The sequence below is a fragment of the Lithobates pipiens genome, unplaced genomic scaffold (assembly GCF_037356315.1).
Source record: "Lithobates pipiens isolate NorthernLeopardFrog02 unplaced genomic scaffold, aLitPip1_a1.2 Scaffold_22, whole genome shotgun sequence".
In the NCBI taxonomy this organism is placed as follows: Eukaryota; Metazoa; Chordata; class Amphibia; order Anura; family Ranidae; genus Lithobates; species Lithobates pipiens.
In genome coordinates, this window is record NW_027507784.1 from 256,429,712 (window position 1) to 256,450,113 (window position 20,402).

Consider the following 20,402-nt stretch of genomic DNA (forward strand, 5'->3'; position numbering starts at 1 on the left):
ACATTACTGACCCTATATGGCCATATGAAGTAAATGACGCTGACCCCTTGTTGAAAGACTTCTCCCAATGTCCAGCACTTCATGGCATAATGAAAATAATCCCTTCCTTGTATTTTTTTCTAAAAATCTTGATTACATAAATGCATGCAAATTGTTGTAAGGTCTGATACTCGCAAGGAATGCCTCAATCACTTGACAGTCGGTCTATATTCAGTTACTTTATTGCCTTCAGTATGTGCCGTGTCTGGGTGTCTTACTTTTTTTTTTTTTTTTGTCTAGTCTTTCTCACTCTGATGTTACAAAAGTTTGAGAGACCTAAAGATGATTTGGATCATATGGCTAAAAAGTCACAACTTTCTTTTCTGTATATTTTCTTGCTGTTACATATTGGCAACATTTTGCTTACTTTTTACAGGATCTCCAAGATCCAACATGGACTCAGTGGCGTGAATTTCTTGTTAAGTACCTATTTCTTCCATATCAACTTCTGGCTGAGTTTGCTTGGGACTGGCTCGAAATTCATTATTGGACCTCTCGGTTTATAATCGTAAATGCCATGTTGCTTTCAGTGCTGGAATTATTCTCTTTCTGGAGACTGTGGTCAACAAGCCAACTGAGGTATGCATCCACTGCTAATCTGTTGCTTTCGTTAGATGTTTAAAAGCTTTGGGGCTTCTCATGTCATCTCTAGTAGGGATGAGCCGAACTCCCCCCATTCGGTTGTGCTAACACCGTTAAAGTCTATGGGACACAAACATGAATAATCAAAAGTGCTAATTTTGAAGTCTTATATGCATGGTATTGTCATAAAGTGTTTGGGGACCTGGGTCCTGCCCTAGGGGACGTGTATTAATGCAAAAAAAGTTTTAAAAATGTCAGTTTTTTTCGAGAGCAGTGATTTTAATAATGCTTAAAGTGAAACAATAAGTGTAATATTCCTTAAAATTTCATACCTGTGGGGTGTTTATAGTATGCCTGTAAAGGGGCGCATGTTTCCCGTGTTTAGAACAGTCTGACAGAAAAATGACATGTCTAAAGGAAAAAGTTATTTAAAACTAATCGCAGCTGAATTGTCTGTCCACAATACACATAAAAGTTCATTGATAAAAACGGCATGGGGATTTCCCCACAGGGTAACCCCGCAACAATTATTATTTTTTTTAAATGCAGTGGGGTCCCCCCAAAAATCCATACCAGACCCTTATCCGAGCACGCAACCTGGCAGGCAGCAGGAAAGGGGGTCGGGGCGAGAGCGCCCATACCAGGCCACATGCCCTCAACATTGGGGGGGGGGGGGTGCTTTGAGGTAGCCTCTCAAAGCACCTTGTCCCCATGTTGGGAGAAGGGCCTCATCCCCCACAACCCTTGCCCTAATGAGGTACAAATGTACCCCCCTACCATTTCACAAAAAAAAGTGACAAAAAGGTTAAAAAAAAGATGGTTTTTGACAAGTCCTTTATTAGGTTCTTCTTCTTTCCACTTTATCTTTCATTTTCTTTCTTCTGGTCTTCCTTCCATCTACTTCTCTCTCCGACTTCTCTCTCTCCGACTTCTCTCTCTCCGACTTCTCTCTCTCCGACTTCTCTCTCTCCGACTTCTCTCTCTCCGACTTCTCTCTCTCCGACTTCTCTCTCTCCGACTTCTCTCTCTCCGACTTCTCTCTCTCCGACTTCTCTCTCTCCGACTTCTCTCTCTCCGACTTCTCTCTCTCCGACTTCTCTCTCTCCGACTTCTCTCTCTCCGACTTCTCTCTCTCCGACTTCTCTCTCTCCGACTTCTTCTTCCTCCTGCATCTTGCTCCGGCTTCCTATCCGCCTCTGTGGGAGTCTTCAGCCGCGTGACACTTCGATTCTTCTGACACTTCTTAAATAATGGAGGGCGGGGCCACCCGGTGACCCTGCCCTTATCTGACGCACGGGGACTTCCCTATGGCTTTCCCCATGATGTCAAAGGGGGGGAGCGGGGTCACCCGTTTACGTAAATGCTTGACCCCGCCCCAAGAAGGTGCCGGAGAGGATGGGGGAACATGGAAGGAAGACCAGAAGGAAGAAGAGTAAAGAAGAATTTAATAAAGGACTTGTCAAAACAGTCTCTTGTCTTTAACATTTTTGTCACTTTTTTTGTGAAATGGTAGGGGTACATTTGTGCCAATTCACACGGGGGGGGGGCGGGATCTGGGGGTCCCCTTGTTAAAGGCGTCTTCCAGATTCACGATAAGCCCCCCGCCCTCAGACCCCCACAAGAGTTGTGGGGATAAGGCACATGACCCCATCAACATGGGGACAAGGTGCTTTGAGGGCATGTGGTCTGGTACAGTTCAGGAGAGGGGGGGCATGCTCTCTCCCCCCCCCCCCCTCTTTCTGCGGCCTGCCAGGTTGCGTGCTCGGATAAGGGTCTGGTGTGGATTGAAACTTCTTCTAGAGATCACCATCCTTTGTTCCAAGCGGTCAGTTTCACCATAGACCCTACTGCTTTAATAGGGAAATATGTTTTACAGAACATAGCAACAGGGAAAAATAGGATTTTTTGTACTCGCCGTAAAATCCTTTTCACTGTAATTCACCGACTGACACTTGGGTTGTTACGCCACCTTTAGGAGAGGACTAGGCATAACATGTTATGAAAAAAACAGAACTTTTAGTTCCGCCCAAGGGGCAGTCCCTTGGGTAACAACCCCCCAGCCTGCCATGCAGCCTCATTACGTCAACAAGCAGTATAACGTAAAGAAAAATAGGAGGGGCAGGGGAGCTGTGTCAGTCGGTGAATTACAGAGAAAAGGATTTTACGGTGGGTACAAAAAAATCCTATTTTCTCTTATATTCACCGACTGACACAGCTCCTCTCTTAGCCATTGGATGTCCCCAGGCAGTGCCAAAACGAGGGGTGGAAAAACAGCATAAAAACTTCATCCACCATGGCATGTGGGAACTAGTATAAACTTTACCCACAAAAAACGACAGTGTGTGGAAAAACCACCACAAAAAAAACAGGGTGCTCCTAAACAGAGACACTACCCTTTAAACCGCAACCAAACTGTGTTAACAAATGCAACAGTGCATTAACCTAAAGGTACTGCGTTTATACCCAAAAAGCAGGAAAAAAAGGAAAAATTGTATTTGCAATTGCAACTATACAGCCGCCTGCAAAACTTTGCGGACAAAACAGGCATCAGCCGATGCACTGACATCTACCTTGTAGAATTTTTTCAAAGTATGAACAGATGGCCAAGTCGCAGCTTTGCACACTTGAGCGACAGACGCTTGATGACGGAAGGCCCAAGATGTCCTGATTGCTCTTGTGGAGTGGGTAGGCACCTGCCCCTTCAAATCATAGGCCTGTACTACAATCTGTCTGATCCACCTGGAAATGGTGGGCGACGAGCCCTGGCAGACAAATACACCCTCGGAGCCCGAACCACGTCCAGGGCATGAAGGGCCACCTCCTTAGGATGTGTCTGCTTAGGACACAGAGATGGTAGCACAATGTCTTCATTGATGTGGAACGCCAAAACCACCTTCGGCAGAAAAGAAGGTTGCGGACGCAACACCACCTTATCCCTGGGGATAACCAGATATGACAACTAGCAAGACAAGGCCGCCAGTTCCGAAACCCTCCTGGCCATTGCGATGGCCACTAGAAAGACCACTTTCTGGGAAACAGTCAACAGGGGAATCCCTGATATTTTCAAATGCCGGTTTCTGAAGCGCCGACAACGCCAGATTTAGATCCCACGGAGGTAACAGTGGGCGCACCGGAGGAACTACATGTCGGGCCCCTTGAACAGAAGTGCTCACTAGAGAGTGAGACGCTTGGAGTCGCTGAAAAAAGACAGCCAAAGCTGAAATTTTGTCCCTTAATGGTGCTTAAAGCCAATTTTTGGTCTGCTCCTTGCTGTAGAATCCTTTCCCCTCACACATGGAGATGTAGGCGTTCCAGGTATGATGATATATCTTCCGGGAAGAAGATCTCTGTGCTCTCAGCCTAGTTTGGATCACCGAGTCCAAAAGACCCCGGTTCCTCAACACCTGGCTCTCAATAGCCATGCCGTTAAACCCCGCGAGGGTAAAGCAGGATGGAGAATGGGACCTTGAGACAGAAGGTCTTCTCGTAACGGCAGCCCTCAAGGGGCGTCTGCCACCAGGCGCACTAGGTCTGCATACCAGGGACACTGAGGCCAATCTGGGGCAATCGGTATTACTGGAGTCCCCTCGGCCTCCACTCTGCGGAGCAGATGTGGCAACAGTTTTTGCAGAGGAAAGGCATAGATCACCTGGTACTGATCCCACGGAGCCACCAGCGCGTCTGGCACGTCTGCGCAAGGATCTCTTGGCACCTTCCGTTTGAGACGGGAGGCCAGAAGATCCACTTCTGGTGTGCCTCATCGCAGGCACAGTAGCCTGAACACCCCCGGGTGCAACGCCCATTCTCTGGTGTCCAGCATCTGACGACTTGGGTAATCCACCGTCCAGTTCTCCACTCCCGGGATGTAAATAGCCGACAGGGCCGGTACATGTTCCTCTGCCCACTGAAGGATGTGAGTGACCTCCTGTGCGGCGGCTGAGCTTCTTGCTCCTCCTTGGTGATTGATGTACGCCATGGCGTTGTCTGACTGGATCCTGATCGGATGCCCTCGAAGTCTTATCGACCATGTGGATAGTCATAGCCTGATCACTCTCAGTTCGAGCAGATTAATCGGCAACTTGGGTTCATCCACCGACCAGAGGCCCTGGGTCGACTGAACTCATTACTCCACTCCAGCTGGATAGGCTGGCGTCCATTGTGATCACTGTCCACTTCAGAGGTAGGAACAACTTCCCGGACTAAAGTGCCGGGGACCTCAGCCACCAGATCAAGGAATCCCTGACTAACTGGCTCACCTGAATCTGCCGATCCAGGGACAACGGAGATATGTCCCATTTTGTCAAAATCTCCTTCTGCATAGCGACGACCGCCTGCAGTTCATCAATAGTTTTACCGCAGCTTTTAGAGTCTGCAGCTTGTCTGGGAGAAACACACTCGCTTCCATGGAGTCCAGCAGCAAGCCTAGGTACTCCAAACGCTGAGTCGGTGCGATCATCGACTTTTTTAGGTTCAACAGCCACCCAAATTCCTGCAGGGTCTGCATGGTGATCGCCACATCCTCCTCTAATTCTGAGGCAGGAGGAGGAGATTGTCTAGGTATCCCACGATCGCGATCCTGCGTTGCTGCAGCAACGCCAAAACAGGAGCCAATACTTTGGTAAAGACTCGGGGGTGGGGCGGGGGGGCTGATGCCAAACCAAAAGGGAGAGCCACAAACTGGTAGTGGGATTCCCCGCAAAACGCAGAAACTTCTGATGTCTGAGTCATATGGGTATGTGCAGGTATGCATCCTGGATGTCTAAGGACGTCCGGGAGTCCCCTTGATGGAGTGCAGTGACTACTGAGCAAACTGATTCCATTCTGAACCGCTGTACTTTCACAAAATAAATGAGGGCTTTCAGGTCCAAGATTGGACATATCCCTTCCTTCTTGGGGACTACAAACAGGTTTGAGTAGAACCCCTGGAAACGTTCCGAGTCCGGAACAGGTACTATCGCCCCACGACTCAGCAGGTCCCTTACCAACCCCAAAAGGGCCTCCCGGCGAGCCGGAAGTACGGGTATGCAGGAGGGGAAGAATGTTTTTTGCGGGCAAGAGAGGAACTCTATCTTGTAGCTGGAGGAAATCAGATCGCAGACCCATTGGTCAGACAGCCAAGAGGTCCACCGGGCTGCTAACTCCCAAAGGCGTCCCCTCCCACCCGTGTTGCAGGTGGGGGCAAACCTTAATGCTGTAGCACTTTTGTTCGCAGGCTTGTTAGGCTTGTGGTTTCCGGGGGCGCTTAGGTCTTTCAGTAGTCGTCCTGTTGCGCTGGGGACACTTGGACCAAGCCCTGGGCATACTAAAAAGCCGTTTGTTAGCGGAGAAAGGGGGCCCTTGCCTACGGCGTGGCTCCTTACCCTCCCTGGCCTGTGGGAGTAGAGTACTCTTTCCACCTGTGGCATTTTTAATAATGTCATCCAAGGAGGCTCCAAAAAGCCGGTCGCCAAGGAAGGTAAGATCAGTTGGGGCTTTTTTAGATACCTGGTCAACAGACCAGCATTTTAACCAAATCGGGCACCTCATCACCACTGCTGACACTGAAGCCCTGGATAACAGAGGGAGGATATCCAGGGCCGCGTCACAAACGTACTTTGACCTTGCACTAGTTGGTCTGCTCACTCCATGCAGACAGGAGAAGGCTGTTCTCCCAATTCGTGGCGCAACAGTTTTGCCCACCCAGTTAGTGTCTGTAAAACAAGTGCAGATGCCAGTACTGTTCGCATGGTTGACCTCGCAACCGTAAACAAGGAATGAGCCACTGCCTTGGCCTTCCTGTCTGTAGTGTCCTTCAATGCAGGAGTCCCCTCTACCGGACAGAGTCGGTTACTTTTGTTTTAACCTGGTTAATGGGGGGGGAGTCCACGACCAGAGGAGCCAACCATTTTTTGAGAAGGCTCTCCTCAAAGGTTAACGCACCGCCATGTATTTGGAGACCAAAAAGGTCCATTGGGGTCGACCCCATTCCTTGTAAATTAACTTGTCAAAATAAGTCCGATACGGGAACACCTTAGGTGAACGGGTTGGCTTACGGTACCCAAAAGGGACCGCTACATCAGCTGAGGCATCTGCTGGCTCCTGAATCTTCAGGGTATCATGCACAGCTGTGATAAGTGCTCCAACAAGCGCTTTGTTGTGCATGGACCCGGACGGGGACTCATCCTCACTGCCCGAACGGTCCTTGTCAGCGTCATCTGAAATGACAGAGCAGGGGTCACCAGCCTCAGCAGGGCCTGAGTCTGCGTCAGAGCTCTACCCGGAGGACAGGGGGGCAGGGGCCGCTTTTTTAGCACCTTTGCGCCCGTGCACTGACCCTCCATCTTGGCAACAAACTAATTGAGGACCGCCGACAAAGCATCCAGAGGCACTGCACAGTCTGCAGGTGAGTCAGTTGCAATTGCCTGGATTTCGGGGGAAGAAACGCCAGTTTCTAAAGCCATGCTGACCCTACCCTGTCTGCCACCTGATGGGGACTTAGGACAGTGATGGTCCCACCCTCCTAACTGCTGCTGGCTGAGGGGCTCTTTCCCGCAGGACTCGCCACCCTGACTGGTTCTGCTCTGTCCAGCTAGTAGTGCCTGTGTCCCTTGTCAGCTCCCAGGTGCAGGTCCAGAGCTGCTGTCTATGGCAATGAAACTGATCTACAACATGTTCAGGCTCCAGGAAAATGGCTGTCGAGCATCCAGTATAAAGGACATAAACACCGGGAAAATGGCCGCCAAGCTACAGGAAAGCATGCTGCTCCTTGAGACTGACCAAAAATGTGCTCGGGTTTCAAGAAAATGCCCGCCCAGCATCCAGTATAAAGGACAAAAAAACATGGGGGAAAATGGCCTCCGAGCTACAGGAGAGCATGCTACTCCTTGCCCTCACCTAAGATGGCCACTGAATACCATGAGGGACAGTGACAGAGAAATGGCGGTGAACATCGCTGTAGCAATTGACAGGCACAGCCACCAGACTCCCTCCCAGGGAGAGAAAAACGCACATCAGCCAGCCAGCGTAGTAGAACCCCCCCTTAGCAGTCCTGCAGAGCTGGGAGGCATTTCATCAGACCCACTCTGCGATCAGTACAGGGTGGCTGTTGGTCCGGCACACTGTGATGCAGACATCAGTAGCCCCGTATGTGTGCCCCGGAGCATTAACGCTCACCGTCCACCTCTGGAGCTGAGGTACGTCGTGGCCGACCTAGCTCTGGTCTGCACATGCTCGATGGCTAGGCTGGGTAGACTACAAGGATAAGGATATGCAGCCTGTCACCCAGCCGGCTGTTGATGGCAGATCACAGGATCTTTAGTCTTGCGCAAGAAGCAGAGCTTCCGCAGAAAAAACATGGACCGTGGGCCCGCAGGGTTCCTAGGTCCTTCTCCTTCACTAGGCAAAATAAAACTGAGGCTGCAACTGAGGCGGAACTAAAAGTTGTTTTCTCATAACATGTTATGCCTAGTCCTCTCCTTAAGGTGGCGTAACAACCCAATGGCTAAGAGAGGAGCTGTGTCAGTCGGCGAGTATAAGAGAAATAGAATTTTAGGAGGATTTGAACCCACTGAATCTAAATAGCAGAGTTGCACGTTAAAGCACAATTTGACACCTGACCTATCCCTTACACTCTCCGCACAAAATAAATATACAAGTTGTAATTGTTTTTATCGTGTTAGCTGAGTTCTTTCTTCTTGTTTCTCTTTTAGGTCTTTTCCTCGCCTCATGTGGGGTCATTTTTGGAAGATGTCAACACAGGGGCTTTTTGTTGCAATATTTTGGCCTTTAATTCCACAATTTGTTTGCAATTGTCTGTTCTACTGGGCCCTTTACTTTAACCCAATCATCAACATCGACCTTGTAGTAAAAAAAATCCGCAGGCTGGAAACTCAAGTAATGTGAAATGCGAAGGTACTCCTGGCTGGGGTTGGGCGCGAGTCAACACTGAACTAAAAGAAAAAAATACCTCCGCTTAATAATGTCACTGTGTGATTGGAGATGTAATTTTCTTTTTAAGGAATTGAGAGATTGAGGCACGATTGAGGTCAACGCGTTTTCTTTAACTAATTTTTTTGTTTGTTTGTTTTTTTGTTTTTTTTTTTTTGTTTTTTTAAGAGAATGGTAGTTAAGAGATGTATGATTTTGCAGTTCACAGCTTACTAAGGAGCATTTTGCAGCTGAATTTGATGTTTGTGATTTTCTTCAGCCCCATTGAATTAAAGGATCGTTTGCTATAAGACTTGTGGAAATCAAACCCAAGCAATAAAGGTGGAAAACACCTGTCTGAATGCTCTCTACCTGTTGATATATTTGCAGTGATTTAATGAAATACAGGGTGTTCTATAAGGGCATGAATAGTGGAGGTGCTGTCTATAGCATCCAGCTGGATCTCACCTGTCATTTCTGCAGTTGCAATAATTGTGTGCAACATGTTAAGTTTTATATTTATAATTTTATCCTCCATAATTTTTGTGTGTTTTTCCGATTTTTCTTTAGTTGGATCCATGCTAACTTGAAAATTTTTATTGTTAAGTACACTTTATTTGCTCTATTTGCATAATTCATTGACCTAACTACTATCAAACATATTTTTTTTCTGGCAAATGTAGCAATTAGATAACACAAGCACACAATGTGGGTAATTTACAACTGGACCATTGCATTTAAATTGCTGTTTTTTCCTGTATAAATACTATCCTATATATTGTTTACATTTTAAGCTGCCAAATTTAAATTGCATACCTGTTCCATTGTTGGGGAAGTTTTTAGCACTTAATGGGAAAATTTTAAGTTACTTTATTTGACCATACATAATTAGAAGCAGAGAGGGACCTTATGTTAGGTTTTTAATTCTGTAACTTCCACCTCCCAAGCGGTTTTGTTGGCCCTTTGATATGGGTGGCCCTTTCTGACCAGATACGCTGAATAGGCAGGCTAAAGCTTGCCTGTAACAGCAGACTCAAATTTTGTCCCTGAACAGACCATGGAAAAGATGCCAGCAAGGGACCTCGCAGGAATCGGACGATTGGAACAGAGGAAAATATTACTAGCTTTAGTTAATCAGCTTGTTAATGTGTTAGATGAAAATAAAAGAATGCAGCCACCACATTTAAAATATTTGATAAGCTGCAATTTATTAAATCTGTTTCAATTTAATATTCCTTTAATTTCTTCAGTAGAGACTTCTCAGAGTTTTGGTTTTATAACAGCTGTACCAAGTGGAGCAGCTCTTGGACCCCTTTCACACTGAGCCGCCACCGGTAAAGCGGTGCTATTTTTAGCGCCGATCTACCGTTGTTTTAGCGGCACCAGCGGCCAAAAAGGGGTTAAATCCGCCCGCAAAATTCCGCCGGTATCACAGAGCTGCCCCATTGATTTCAGTGGGGAGCAGCTTTGGAGAAGTGGTGCGTTCACCGTGCCAAAGAAGCTGCTGGCAGGTGTTTTCTGACACTCTGCCAGAGCACTGCTCCAGTGAATGGTAGCTGCTGTTTTAGGGCGATTTGCAGGTGCTATTTTTAACTCTATAGTGCCTTCAAAACGCTCCATTGCGAAAGGGGTGTCAAAGCTCATGTCCAGGTTTACTTTGATTTTAAATAGTTTGAGCCAAGCTGGCACAAACAATTTCCCTCCCTAACGTGAGCCCACTTGGCGTGCTGTGTAAAATGTATGTAGCCTCGGCTGCATACAGTATACAGCTTTGAGTTCTGGTGTGAGACAAAACTTTCCTGTCTCACACCTGAAACAAAATGGCATCGGGCTGAATGGCACTCAGCCATTCATTTACTGCTTTATTTTCCATCAATGAATACAAAGCTTCCTTTGACTGAATCTGTGTTTGTGATGTCATCAGCATCCGACTCATTTCTATTTATTGATGGAATACATAGCTGCCTATGAATGCCTGAGCGATGCTCAGTCTGACGCGATTGTATTCTGGGTGTCAGAGGAAGGTCTCATCTTACACGTGGAACACAGTGCTGTGTACTGTATGTATCTGAGGCTATGTACAGTGCTTGGCATGCCCATGTTAGTGAAGGAAATGGTTTGAGCCAGCTTGGTGACAGGAAACCTGCATATCAGCTTAAACTCTACTGATCACTAGTTTTTGACTCGATTTGTTTTAGAAATCAAATTGATCTAGGAGGCCTTTTGAAAGGGTTAGTGGTTATCTGGATTAATTGTGGCGTTTTCACTGATAAATCGGCTACACTGCCGCCTGTCCCCCACAAATTGCTCTTGGTCTGGCAGTATGAGATGCTTCCACTGGCAAACAGAATTGTGATGGAGGCAGGAAGGGGCAGGCAAGATTCAACACCAGTTTCAAGCTTTACCTATTAGAACAGCCTGGGACTTTGCAATGACAGCAGGGTTTCTGAGACCACTGCAGGTATGTCCAGGCGCCTCTAGGCGTGCATATTTTTTATTTTTATTTTTTCTAAATGACTTTGGATGTAGTTTATTATAATTTTTTGGTTTTCTGAAATTTCTATTCCTTTGTGTTGAATTATTTTTTTAGGACTTCTTAAAATTTTCCACAAGAAAAGTTATGGCATGGATGCATATTTTGCTTTTCTGTAAATGTCTTACCATATCATTCTCCACAATTTAATATTTATTAAAGTTAACATTATCTTAGTCATTTTGAATAGTTTATTACCCTCCCTGCAAGATGACCCTTCAGCAATATAACTTGTGCATCCAGCAGCCATCTACCAGGCAAAGATCCTGAAGGTCGCCAGTACTCCTTTTTAAAATTCTTTGCTATGTAATTTGGGCCCGTTTATTTTGTGTGGGCTCAAATCGTACCACAAAAGTATCGGCGAGTACTTGACCGAAAGTATTGGTACTCGCCAGTTTACAAAAAAAAAATGTATTGGTGCAACCCTAGTAAAAGGTTTCACTCTTCTCTGCCCTAGCTGTTATGCCAGTATATTGTAATATAGGGTTGGTGTTATGCAATATTTACCATCTCGATTGCAAACAAAGTAAATATAGGATAATCTGTGTTTTTGTTTGACCTTTAAACAGTTAAGCAACAAAAAATGTAAAGACACTTATTCTGAAAGGATGTACCTACAGGTTTATGAACAATTACTCTGATGCCCTGGGATCCTCGACACCAACTTAAATACCATCTAGCTTCCAAAGTCTCTGATCCACCCTTCCTGCCTCCTTTCCCTTACTATTGGTTGATGAGCCTGCCCAGTAGTAAGATACATGAGCTTGGAATGGGCAGGCTAGATCTTGTGACCTTGGATGTTTAAATTTGCACTACTGAGCAACACAGGTTTTAGGGTTTCCCAGGATCTCTAGGGAATCGGAGGTGGCATGCAAACTCCACCCTCACAAGTGTTTTTACATTGTTTGTATTTTTACTTACCAGTTTACACACACACACACACACACACTTCGTTGAGGAAACCGTTATAAGAACTTAAAAGCAGGCATTGAATGGTACACTTGTTCCAAAGCACTCAATATGCTAATATTGACTTCCAGTCCCAGAAAACAACCCCCACCTTACTCTTAAGCTGGTCATAAGTGTTAAGATTTCCCTGGTTTGGCCTCTGCTTGTCAGAACAAGAGAAATCATTCCTCCTCCACCCCCCCCCATCATCAGAAATTGGCCAACATTCGATTAGAGTATGGCCAGCTTTATTCCGAAGCTGGAAGTTGACTTTTGCATACTTGGAAATCTTTGGGAGCTCCTGTGGAGTTCTGTAAGATATAGAGGTGAGTGCAGTTCTGCTTTTATTGGCTCAGGTCTGTTTTAGATCGTTAACCATGTTCTAGTTTATATGATTTTATTCTCTTTCAAGTTACAGCGATTCTAAAAGAGCAGTGCGGCCTTGTGAATATCCTTATGTCTTCATAAACTTGTAATGAGATCATAGCGTCAAATAATCCAGTTATACCAAAATAGCAGTTGTTAGCCATGTTGGTCATCAGTAACCATATTGTGATCTGTAAAACTGTTAACTCAGTCCCTATTATTTGTAAATATTTGCAATGTATTTCATTCTTGTTGAATGTATATATAATTTATTTAATGCCAATGAAATGAACTTATTTTGGGTGACTCGACTGTATTGTCACTGTGACTGCACATGTTCCTAACAATCCCCCTTTTTTTTTTTGTATGCTTGTACTTCCAGGTAAAAAAAATTGAGATTTTTAAAAAATTTAAGTGAAATTAAAACTTGAGTTTTGATCATCTTCTTGGTTTTACTTTTTTCTATAAGACCTTGTGTTTTTTTTTGTTTTTTTTTTTCTTCCTCCATCTGGTATCGGGTCCATCAAAACAAAGATGTTCGAAGTTGTACCGTAGTTGGTAATGTTTATTCAAAGACCTCAATCCATCCAATTCAACCTTGGTTTGTCTGTGTTTGTCATTACTATTTTCAGTATCCTTGTACATTTTCTTCACTGAGAAACACATCCTGTGTGTGTGTGTGTGTGTGTGTGTGTGTGTGTGTGTGTGTGTGTGTTTTTTTTTTTTTATTTTTTTTTTTTTTATATATAAATCTAGAATCCTTGCTGACACTACCAACTGTGGATGGGAGTTCCACATCCTTACCCTCTAACAATAAAAAAAATGTTTACGTAATTTAAGGTTGCTTCTCGTCCAACCTTGTGTGTCTGCTTATCTTCTTTAGGGTCCTTAGGCTACATAGTTTACCAGTGCTAGAGCCCCCATTTTTAAAGGTTTGTATATGGCTATATTGTTTCCTTTAATATCCCCTCTTAAGCATCTATATTCTCCAGGGAGAATGTATTTTTCTTAAGTAGCTACAGCCTGAATAGTAAAGCCTGTCTCCTGCCAACATTCTGCAGAGAAGGGCTTTTGTTCTCTTTTTGGAAGCAGTGGTCTCTTTGCATTGGTTCAATACACCCTCAGAGTCAGACCTATAGCTTGGCAATTAGTAGTTCTAATGCTTCGTGCTGATTGGAGAGATACTGGTCTGACATAGCAGGAAGCATATAGTACTTCTGCAGAGAGGCCACTGCTTCCACACACAGGCCATCATTTGCTGCTGCATACCAGAGTCAGGCTTTTCTACTCGAGCTGTGGTGGTTTTGTAAATAGAAAAAAGCAGAATTTTAAATTGTAACCTCGTAAACAGCTATACCGATTAAATGCTGATAAAGGAGCTATTTTTCCAGCCTAAGGACTTGTATTGGTCTATCCCGTCTAGAGCTTTACACAGCCCTCTCATTTGTCATACAGCACAACTCTGGCCAAGCAGGAGACCCAGGGCTGTTGTTGGAAATCACTGGGCCTCATACAGTCTACCTGACAGGGCTCCCCCTTTCCCGAAAATATTGAATGACACTTAGACTAAAAATACACTAAAATCATTATTAGTAGACACAAACACAACAAAATTTCTGCTAAATCTAAAATTGTACTGAGACATAAAGCTCTGTTTGTGAATGAAATATTGGGGCTCATTCACAAGGGCACTGTGGCCTGTACTATGTGTATGTATACACACAATAAAAAGATATATATATATATATAATATAAATATATATATATATATATATATATATATATATATATATATATATATATATATATATATATATATATATATATATATATATATATATATATATATATATATATATATAATCTCTCTCCAAGGAGCAAATGTTACACTATGGATGACAGGTGTGTGGGTGCAGGTGTCTCAAAGACACACCTGTCATATTTCTTATCGTACATCACGGGACACTGAGCCATAGTAGTTACTATGTGGGTTATAGGCCACCTTCAGGTGATGGACACTGGCATGCCCTAAATTAAAAAGTGCACTCCCTATATAACCCCTCCCACCTGGGAGTACCTCCAGTTTTTTCGCCATTGTCTAAGGTGTTGGTCACGAGTGAAGATATTCTGTGCAATCCTTGCTGGGGCTAGCCATGCAGACCGGATCTATTCAAAGTGTCTTTTTGGCCGTTTTTGAATGGTACCCGGGCCTCGTATCCAAAGAAACAATGGTTTTGCCTGTAACGCTTCTCTTTTTAGAGAGCTGGACCCTGGGATCCAGTACTTTTTGGTAGTAAGGCCATAGTTTTTTTTTTACTGGTGGAGGTGCTATTACAGGTGCAGGATTGTGGGTTTCCTGAAGGATCCCCTGCACCTGAAGGTCTAATGGAACCCACCGTGAAGGGTGAATATTGGGTCTGTTGGTTTACCATAGAAAACCCTGCGGCGGGAAAGGTAAGTGGAGTTTTTTCTAAGATGCACCCCTGTGCCATTTTTTTTTTCCCCCCTCTTCTCGGGAAAGAGCGCCAAAGGATTTTTTTAAAAAGGCGCGAATGGCACACCATTCGATGGCTTCCAGACCCCCCTCCGCCTTTCCTCCTTCCTCCTGGTGGATACCATGGATCAGGAACCCGCGCTCATTCAGGGCTGTGGACGGCAGGGGGCAGGGCTTAGTGTGGTGTTGGCGTCCTCAAACGTCCAGTGTGGGAAGGTCTGTTTTTAAGCACCATTTGTGTTATTACATGCTGCAGGAGGGACACGAGCATTGAGTTTGGTGGCACAGGCATTTCTTGACGCATTTACTGCTGCATCAAGCTGAGCATTAATAGCAGTAACAGAGCTGGGCTATTACTCAAGCAGTGCATGTATTACTTTTGGTACCTCTGCTTCGTGCTATGGTCAGAAGGGGGGTCAAAAAAGAGAAAAAAAACACACCCAAAAAAAGGGCTCTAGAAAGACTTCTATAGTCACACGGAAGCCTAGATCCATCCCAGTAAAGATGGCATCTTCCCCTAAGGCCCCATACACACTATCAGTTTTTCTGCTGCGTTTTTCCTTCAGATTTACCAAAACCATGTAGTGCAAGGGCCTGCTTGATTGCATATAAAATGAAACTCTTAAGGTTTAACCTCATATGGTTTTGGAAAATATGAAGGAAATACTCAGCAGAAAAACTGATAAGTGTGTATGGGGCATAAGAGCAATACGGCTGGTCAGAATGAGCCGTCAGGAGGGGCAAGTGTTGCATCTGCTCTTAACACTGCAACCCGTGTGTATATTACTTGTTTTTTTTTTTTTCTTCAACCTTTTTAAGCTTCAAGCAAAAGTTTGATGCTTTAATCACATCCCAGAGTGGGATTAAGCATAACTGATCCCCCCTCCATTGCTCAGGAACTTCATACTGAGAAACTAAAAGTGAGATATGACTAATTTCTCTCAAGGACCAGAAAAAAGCTGATGTCTCCTCTTCCAAAGAACCTGATGTGGAGTATCAGGCTCGCAGGAAAGGTTGTTTACAATCGCTCACTAAATTGGTCCGCTCCACGTTTTTGCTGCCAGTAACGCAGTCAATCGATGAGCCCACTTCTGCTTTGGGTTCAGTAAAGCCCCCCCCCCCCCCAATCTGTTCATGTTTTTCCTATCTATTCATGGCTAAGAAAGCTTATGTTTTCTGAGTGAGAGCACCCAGATAAACAGGTTTTTCCTCTGAAAAAGTTCTCAATACTTTATTCTATGGAGGAAGGGTTTTATGGGGAGTTCCAGCAAATAACGCTGCTATATCCTCTGTAAACAAAAACCTGACTTGTCCATTAGACAATGCTCATACTAAAGGGTCCAACAGATAAGCTGTTGGTGTTCCTTTAAAAAAATAAAAAATTGCTCGCAGGTTCAGCCATTCAACCTGTGCTGGCAGCGTTCAGAGTATCTCAGTCCTTAAAGGACCAGTTTATAGAGGTGCTCAAAGTTATTTCTGATCAGAAGGCCCAGGGTTTGGCCGGCATATCAGAAGCGTTTTACAGTTGACGCTATGAAAGCCTTTATTCTCCAGGCCTCATGGCTCATGCTAGGGCTGGTACATGTGCATAGAATCCTATGGTTGAAAAATTGGTCAGCCGAAGCGTCATGCAAAAAGCTCTTGGCCAGTTTCCCTTTTTAAGGTGAACTGTTATTTGGAGACTATCTGGATAAGTATATCCAAAGAATTCCTAATGGGAAAGGTTCCCTTTTTTTTTTCCGGTTTAAGTATTAAATGTGCTTCTTCTCCAGTACCAGGGGCATCTGCCTCCAGGCAGTCTCGACATCCTCCACAGTCTCAGGTTTCAAAAGGTCAACCTCAGGGTCAGTCCCAGGGCCAAAAAAAGACCTGAGGGAAGAAACCCACAAAACAGAATCCTAAAGCCTCCTTTATGATGATGCGCCCTTGCTCGAGTGGGGGGGAGGCTTCTACAGTTTTCAAAGGTCTTGACATTGTTCCTGCCAGACAGATGGGGTGCTTCCTCAATTTCTCTAGGTTTCAAACTAGATTTCCGAGAGTTCTCGTCTCCTTGTTTTCTCAGATCAAAGGTTCCCAGAGATCTAGTGAAAAAGTCTTTCTAGCTTTGGATCATCTCTTGTCTCAGGGTGATATCGGTGGTCCCATTGTAAGAGCAAGGTTTGGGGTTTTATGCAAACCTGTTCACAGTTCCAAAACCAGATGGGGATGTCAGACCCATTTTAGATCTCAAAGATCTAAACCAGTTTTTGAATATCCGTTCTTTTCGCAGAGTCAATCCGATCAGTAGTCTCCATCCTACAAGGGAGAGAACTTCTGGCATCAATCGACATCAAGGATGCTTATCTCCATGTGCCGATTTTACCCGATCACCAGAAATTTTTACGCTTAGCGGTAGAAAATCTTTCGGTCTAGCTACTGCACCTTGTGGAAGGTGATCACTACGCAGTCAAGGTCTATTCATAGTGACCGCTCATATTCAAAAAAAAGTTTTATTTGTGTTGCCAGATGGTCCTAAAAAGTGGACAGGTGGTATCGAAATCTACCATTTCAAAATGGATTTGTCAAGTGATTGTTCAAGCTTATGGTTTAAAGAGGTAAATTCCTCCTTTTCATATTAAAGCACACTTCTCCAGGGCTGGTAGTGCTTCTTGGGCAGTGCATCTCCAACCCTCCATGGCTCAGATCTGCAAGGCCGCAACTTGGTTTTCAGTACATACTTTTACCAGAATATGTGAAGTAGATAATGGATCATGAGGATATTGCCTTTGGGTGCTACGTACTGCAGCCTGCACTGAGTCCTCTAGTCTTTTGGTGCCCTACTTTTGTTGTGCCTCCCTCCCTTCAGTTGGCATTGCTATGGGACATCCCACATAGTAACTACTATGGCTCTGTGTCCCGTGATGTATGATAAGAAAATAGGATTTTTATAACAGCTTACCTGTAAAATACTTTTCTTTGAAGTACATCATGGGACACAGAGGTCCCTCCCTTCTTTGGTATACACGTGTATCACTATGCTACAAAACTGAGGTACTCCCACCAGTGGGAGGGGTTAGCTAGGGAGTGCATTTTTTAATTTAGGGTGTGCCAGTGTCCATCACCTGAAAGTGGCCTATAACCCACATAGTAACTACTGTGGCTCTGTGTCCCATGATGTACTTCAAAGAAAAAGATTTTACAGGTAAGCTGTTATAAAAAATCCTATTATTTTATCTGGAGCCACCAGGAGCTATGTGCAAGCAGCAAATGTTAGACTATGTTACACTATGGATGATGGGTGTTTGGGTGCGGGTGTATGGCCCCAAACAAAGACAAACCTGTCAAATTTGGTCCTGTGGCTATGTTCAACCACTGCATCCTTATAGTGACAGGCAGCTTCAACTGCGTAAATAATTCCCTCATTCACAGGGCCAGTGTATATGGATGAATGAGTCCTTAGGGCTTCTTCATACATTTGGGGGCAATAAAAACCCATGGTTGAGTTGTGCTTTTTACTGCCCACCAGCTGCAACTTTAGTAAGGGAGGTGGCGGTTAGGGGTGTACATATGCCATGGCTGCGATGCTGTGCTTTGCAGCCATGGCAGAAAAAAAATGATGCCCTTGTCAAAACCTCTCTGGAAATCAAAATGCTGACAGCTGATTAGATGGCAAAGCACATGTGAATGAGCCCTTCAATTCATGTTTTTAGATTATTTTTTTTTATTGTATTTTGTATGTATTCTTCTGTGCTAATCACATTGTGCTGGAAAGCACAACTCTTGTGATCTGTTGTGGGTAACATTGTATTGTTAATGGCACCCAAAAGCAAATTGCATGGTACTGCAGTGCCTTTGCAAGCACTGTTTCTGTTCTGGTGTGATTTCCAGCCCATTCAAATGAATCGGCTCCAAAAATCCCTTTTGTATGGGAACAGTCATGACAACCAACCACTCTCCTTTCAGTACATATCTACCTCCCCGCCAAGATCATATTCCGCCCCCCATAAAGTTTTCCTCCCAAATCCACGCCCCGTACAGCTTTCCCCACACAATAGTAAACTCCTCTCAGCACAGGCCTCCCTCCCAGCTCCATCTCTGTACAGACTATGGTCGGCATAGGAACCTAATTTAAAAATAAATAAATAGAAAAATGAAGAAGGATCGTCTGTTCTTCCAGCCTACTTTTACTAAAGCCAGCCACCATATCGGTGCACTTCAGCCAGGTACATGAATTGGGCAGACCTCTGTGATAGGCAGAAAATGTGCAAATAACAGCTAAATGAACTGGAAGCAGCCTCCCTCTTGTTTTGTGTAATCAGATGTCAGGCACTACAGCTGATTGGAAAGTTTGACACTGTCCTATGATTGCTTCAGAGACTCAGTTGCTTTCAGCCCCGACGTGTCTGATTTCACCCAACACTGTAACAGAGCACATTCACTAAAAGACAGGACTGTCACTAGTTTGAAACTAGTAGACTGTCACTGGACTGACTGCCCCCCTAGGGCCAGCGCTGCTGCTAGGCAAACTAGGCAGCTGCCCACTGATGTTCCTACTCCGCAGCAAGTAACAATGTCCCAGCATCAGCAGGCAGCGGCCACTCCGTTCAGTGTGTCAGAGGCGCAGCGGTGGTGGATGACTGTTTGTGTCCCGACTCCCAAATGAATGGAAGCAAGCAAACATTCATTGATGGGTGCATCATTAAAAAGATTGGGTGTTAGGGGGTGGGGCCAAGGGAGGGAGGCAAAATTAGGTTTTGCCTAGGGTGTCAAAAATCCTTGCACCAGCCCTGGCCTTCCCCCACCACATCTTTGCCTGGATTCGACATGTAGAGTGGCAGGAGCACTGCAACAATTTTTGTTTGCATGCTTCCTGTGTTACAGATTACAGTGCCCAAGCCTCTGCCTTGTCTATGTAGCATGAAATTCATAGGCAGTACAGTCGCTTTTCCTGCTCGGCAGCTGCCTGGGTCCCCCTTTTCAGCTGATGGCGCATGGGCCCAGTACAGGAGGGCTGGCTGTACTACCTAATCGGGGGCCCTGAGACCAAATATTTTTCTGCTAAAGTTATTTACCTTTCCATATGCTAAATATACCCAATACTAAAATAGCATCAGAAAAAAGGAATCATAAGCTGCACTCCTGACAATACTAAAATAGCCAGACTAACAAATGTCCATTTGACAGAAGTGATAATAACAAACGTCGGACCGCAATATCAGATGGTGATAGAGTCCATAGTGAACACAATTGGTGATCTCAATGTTGTCTGTAAATTGTGCACCAGTCACCAGATCCCTCCACACTTGCGTCACACTCCCCTCTCGGGTTTAAACTCCCCAAACATCCGAAAATAGCCAGCCTCACACAGATCTCCCATAGACTGCTTCCTTGTGATGTCCTTGCATCAGAGTTTTCCAATAATTATCCGGTACCATTATATGGGTAGAGGGAAAAACTCCACATAGTCTAGTCTCGTTTTTAGATCTTTATTGAACTTCCGTTTGTTAAATACTTGTTGTTATTAAAATCTTTCACAGTCCTTGTTACTAATTTGAC

General features: G+C 44.8%; 1 protein-coding gene across 2 annotated transcripts in view; it reads left to right on the plus strand.

Moving 5' to 3' along the window:
* BFAR (bifunctional apoptosis regulator) overlaps positions 1 to 12,814 on the plus strand; it is a 111,084-nt gene extending 98,270 nt beyond the window's left edge. For both annotated transcript variants that reach the window (XM_077448970.1, XM_077448971.1), the window contains 2 exons: positions 416 to 618; positions 8,310 to 12,814. In XM_077448970.1, the coding sequence (XP_077305096.1) occupies positions 416 to 618; positions 8,310 to 8,502 (396 nt within the window). In that variant the 3' untranslated portion in view covers positions 8,503 to 12,814. The remainder of the gene's footprint in view (positions 1 to 415; positions 619 to 8,309) is intronic.
* Positions 12,815 to 20,402: the final 7,588 nt, after the last annotated feature.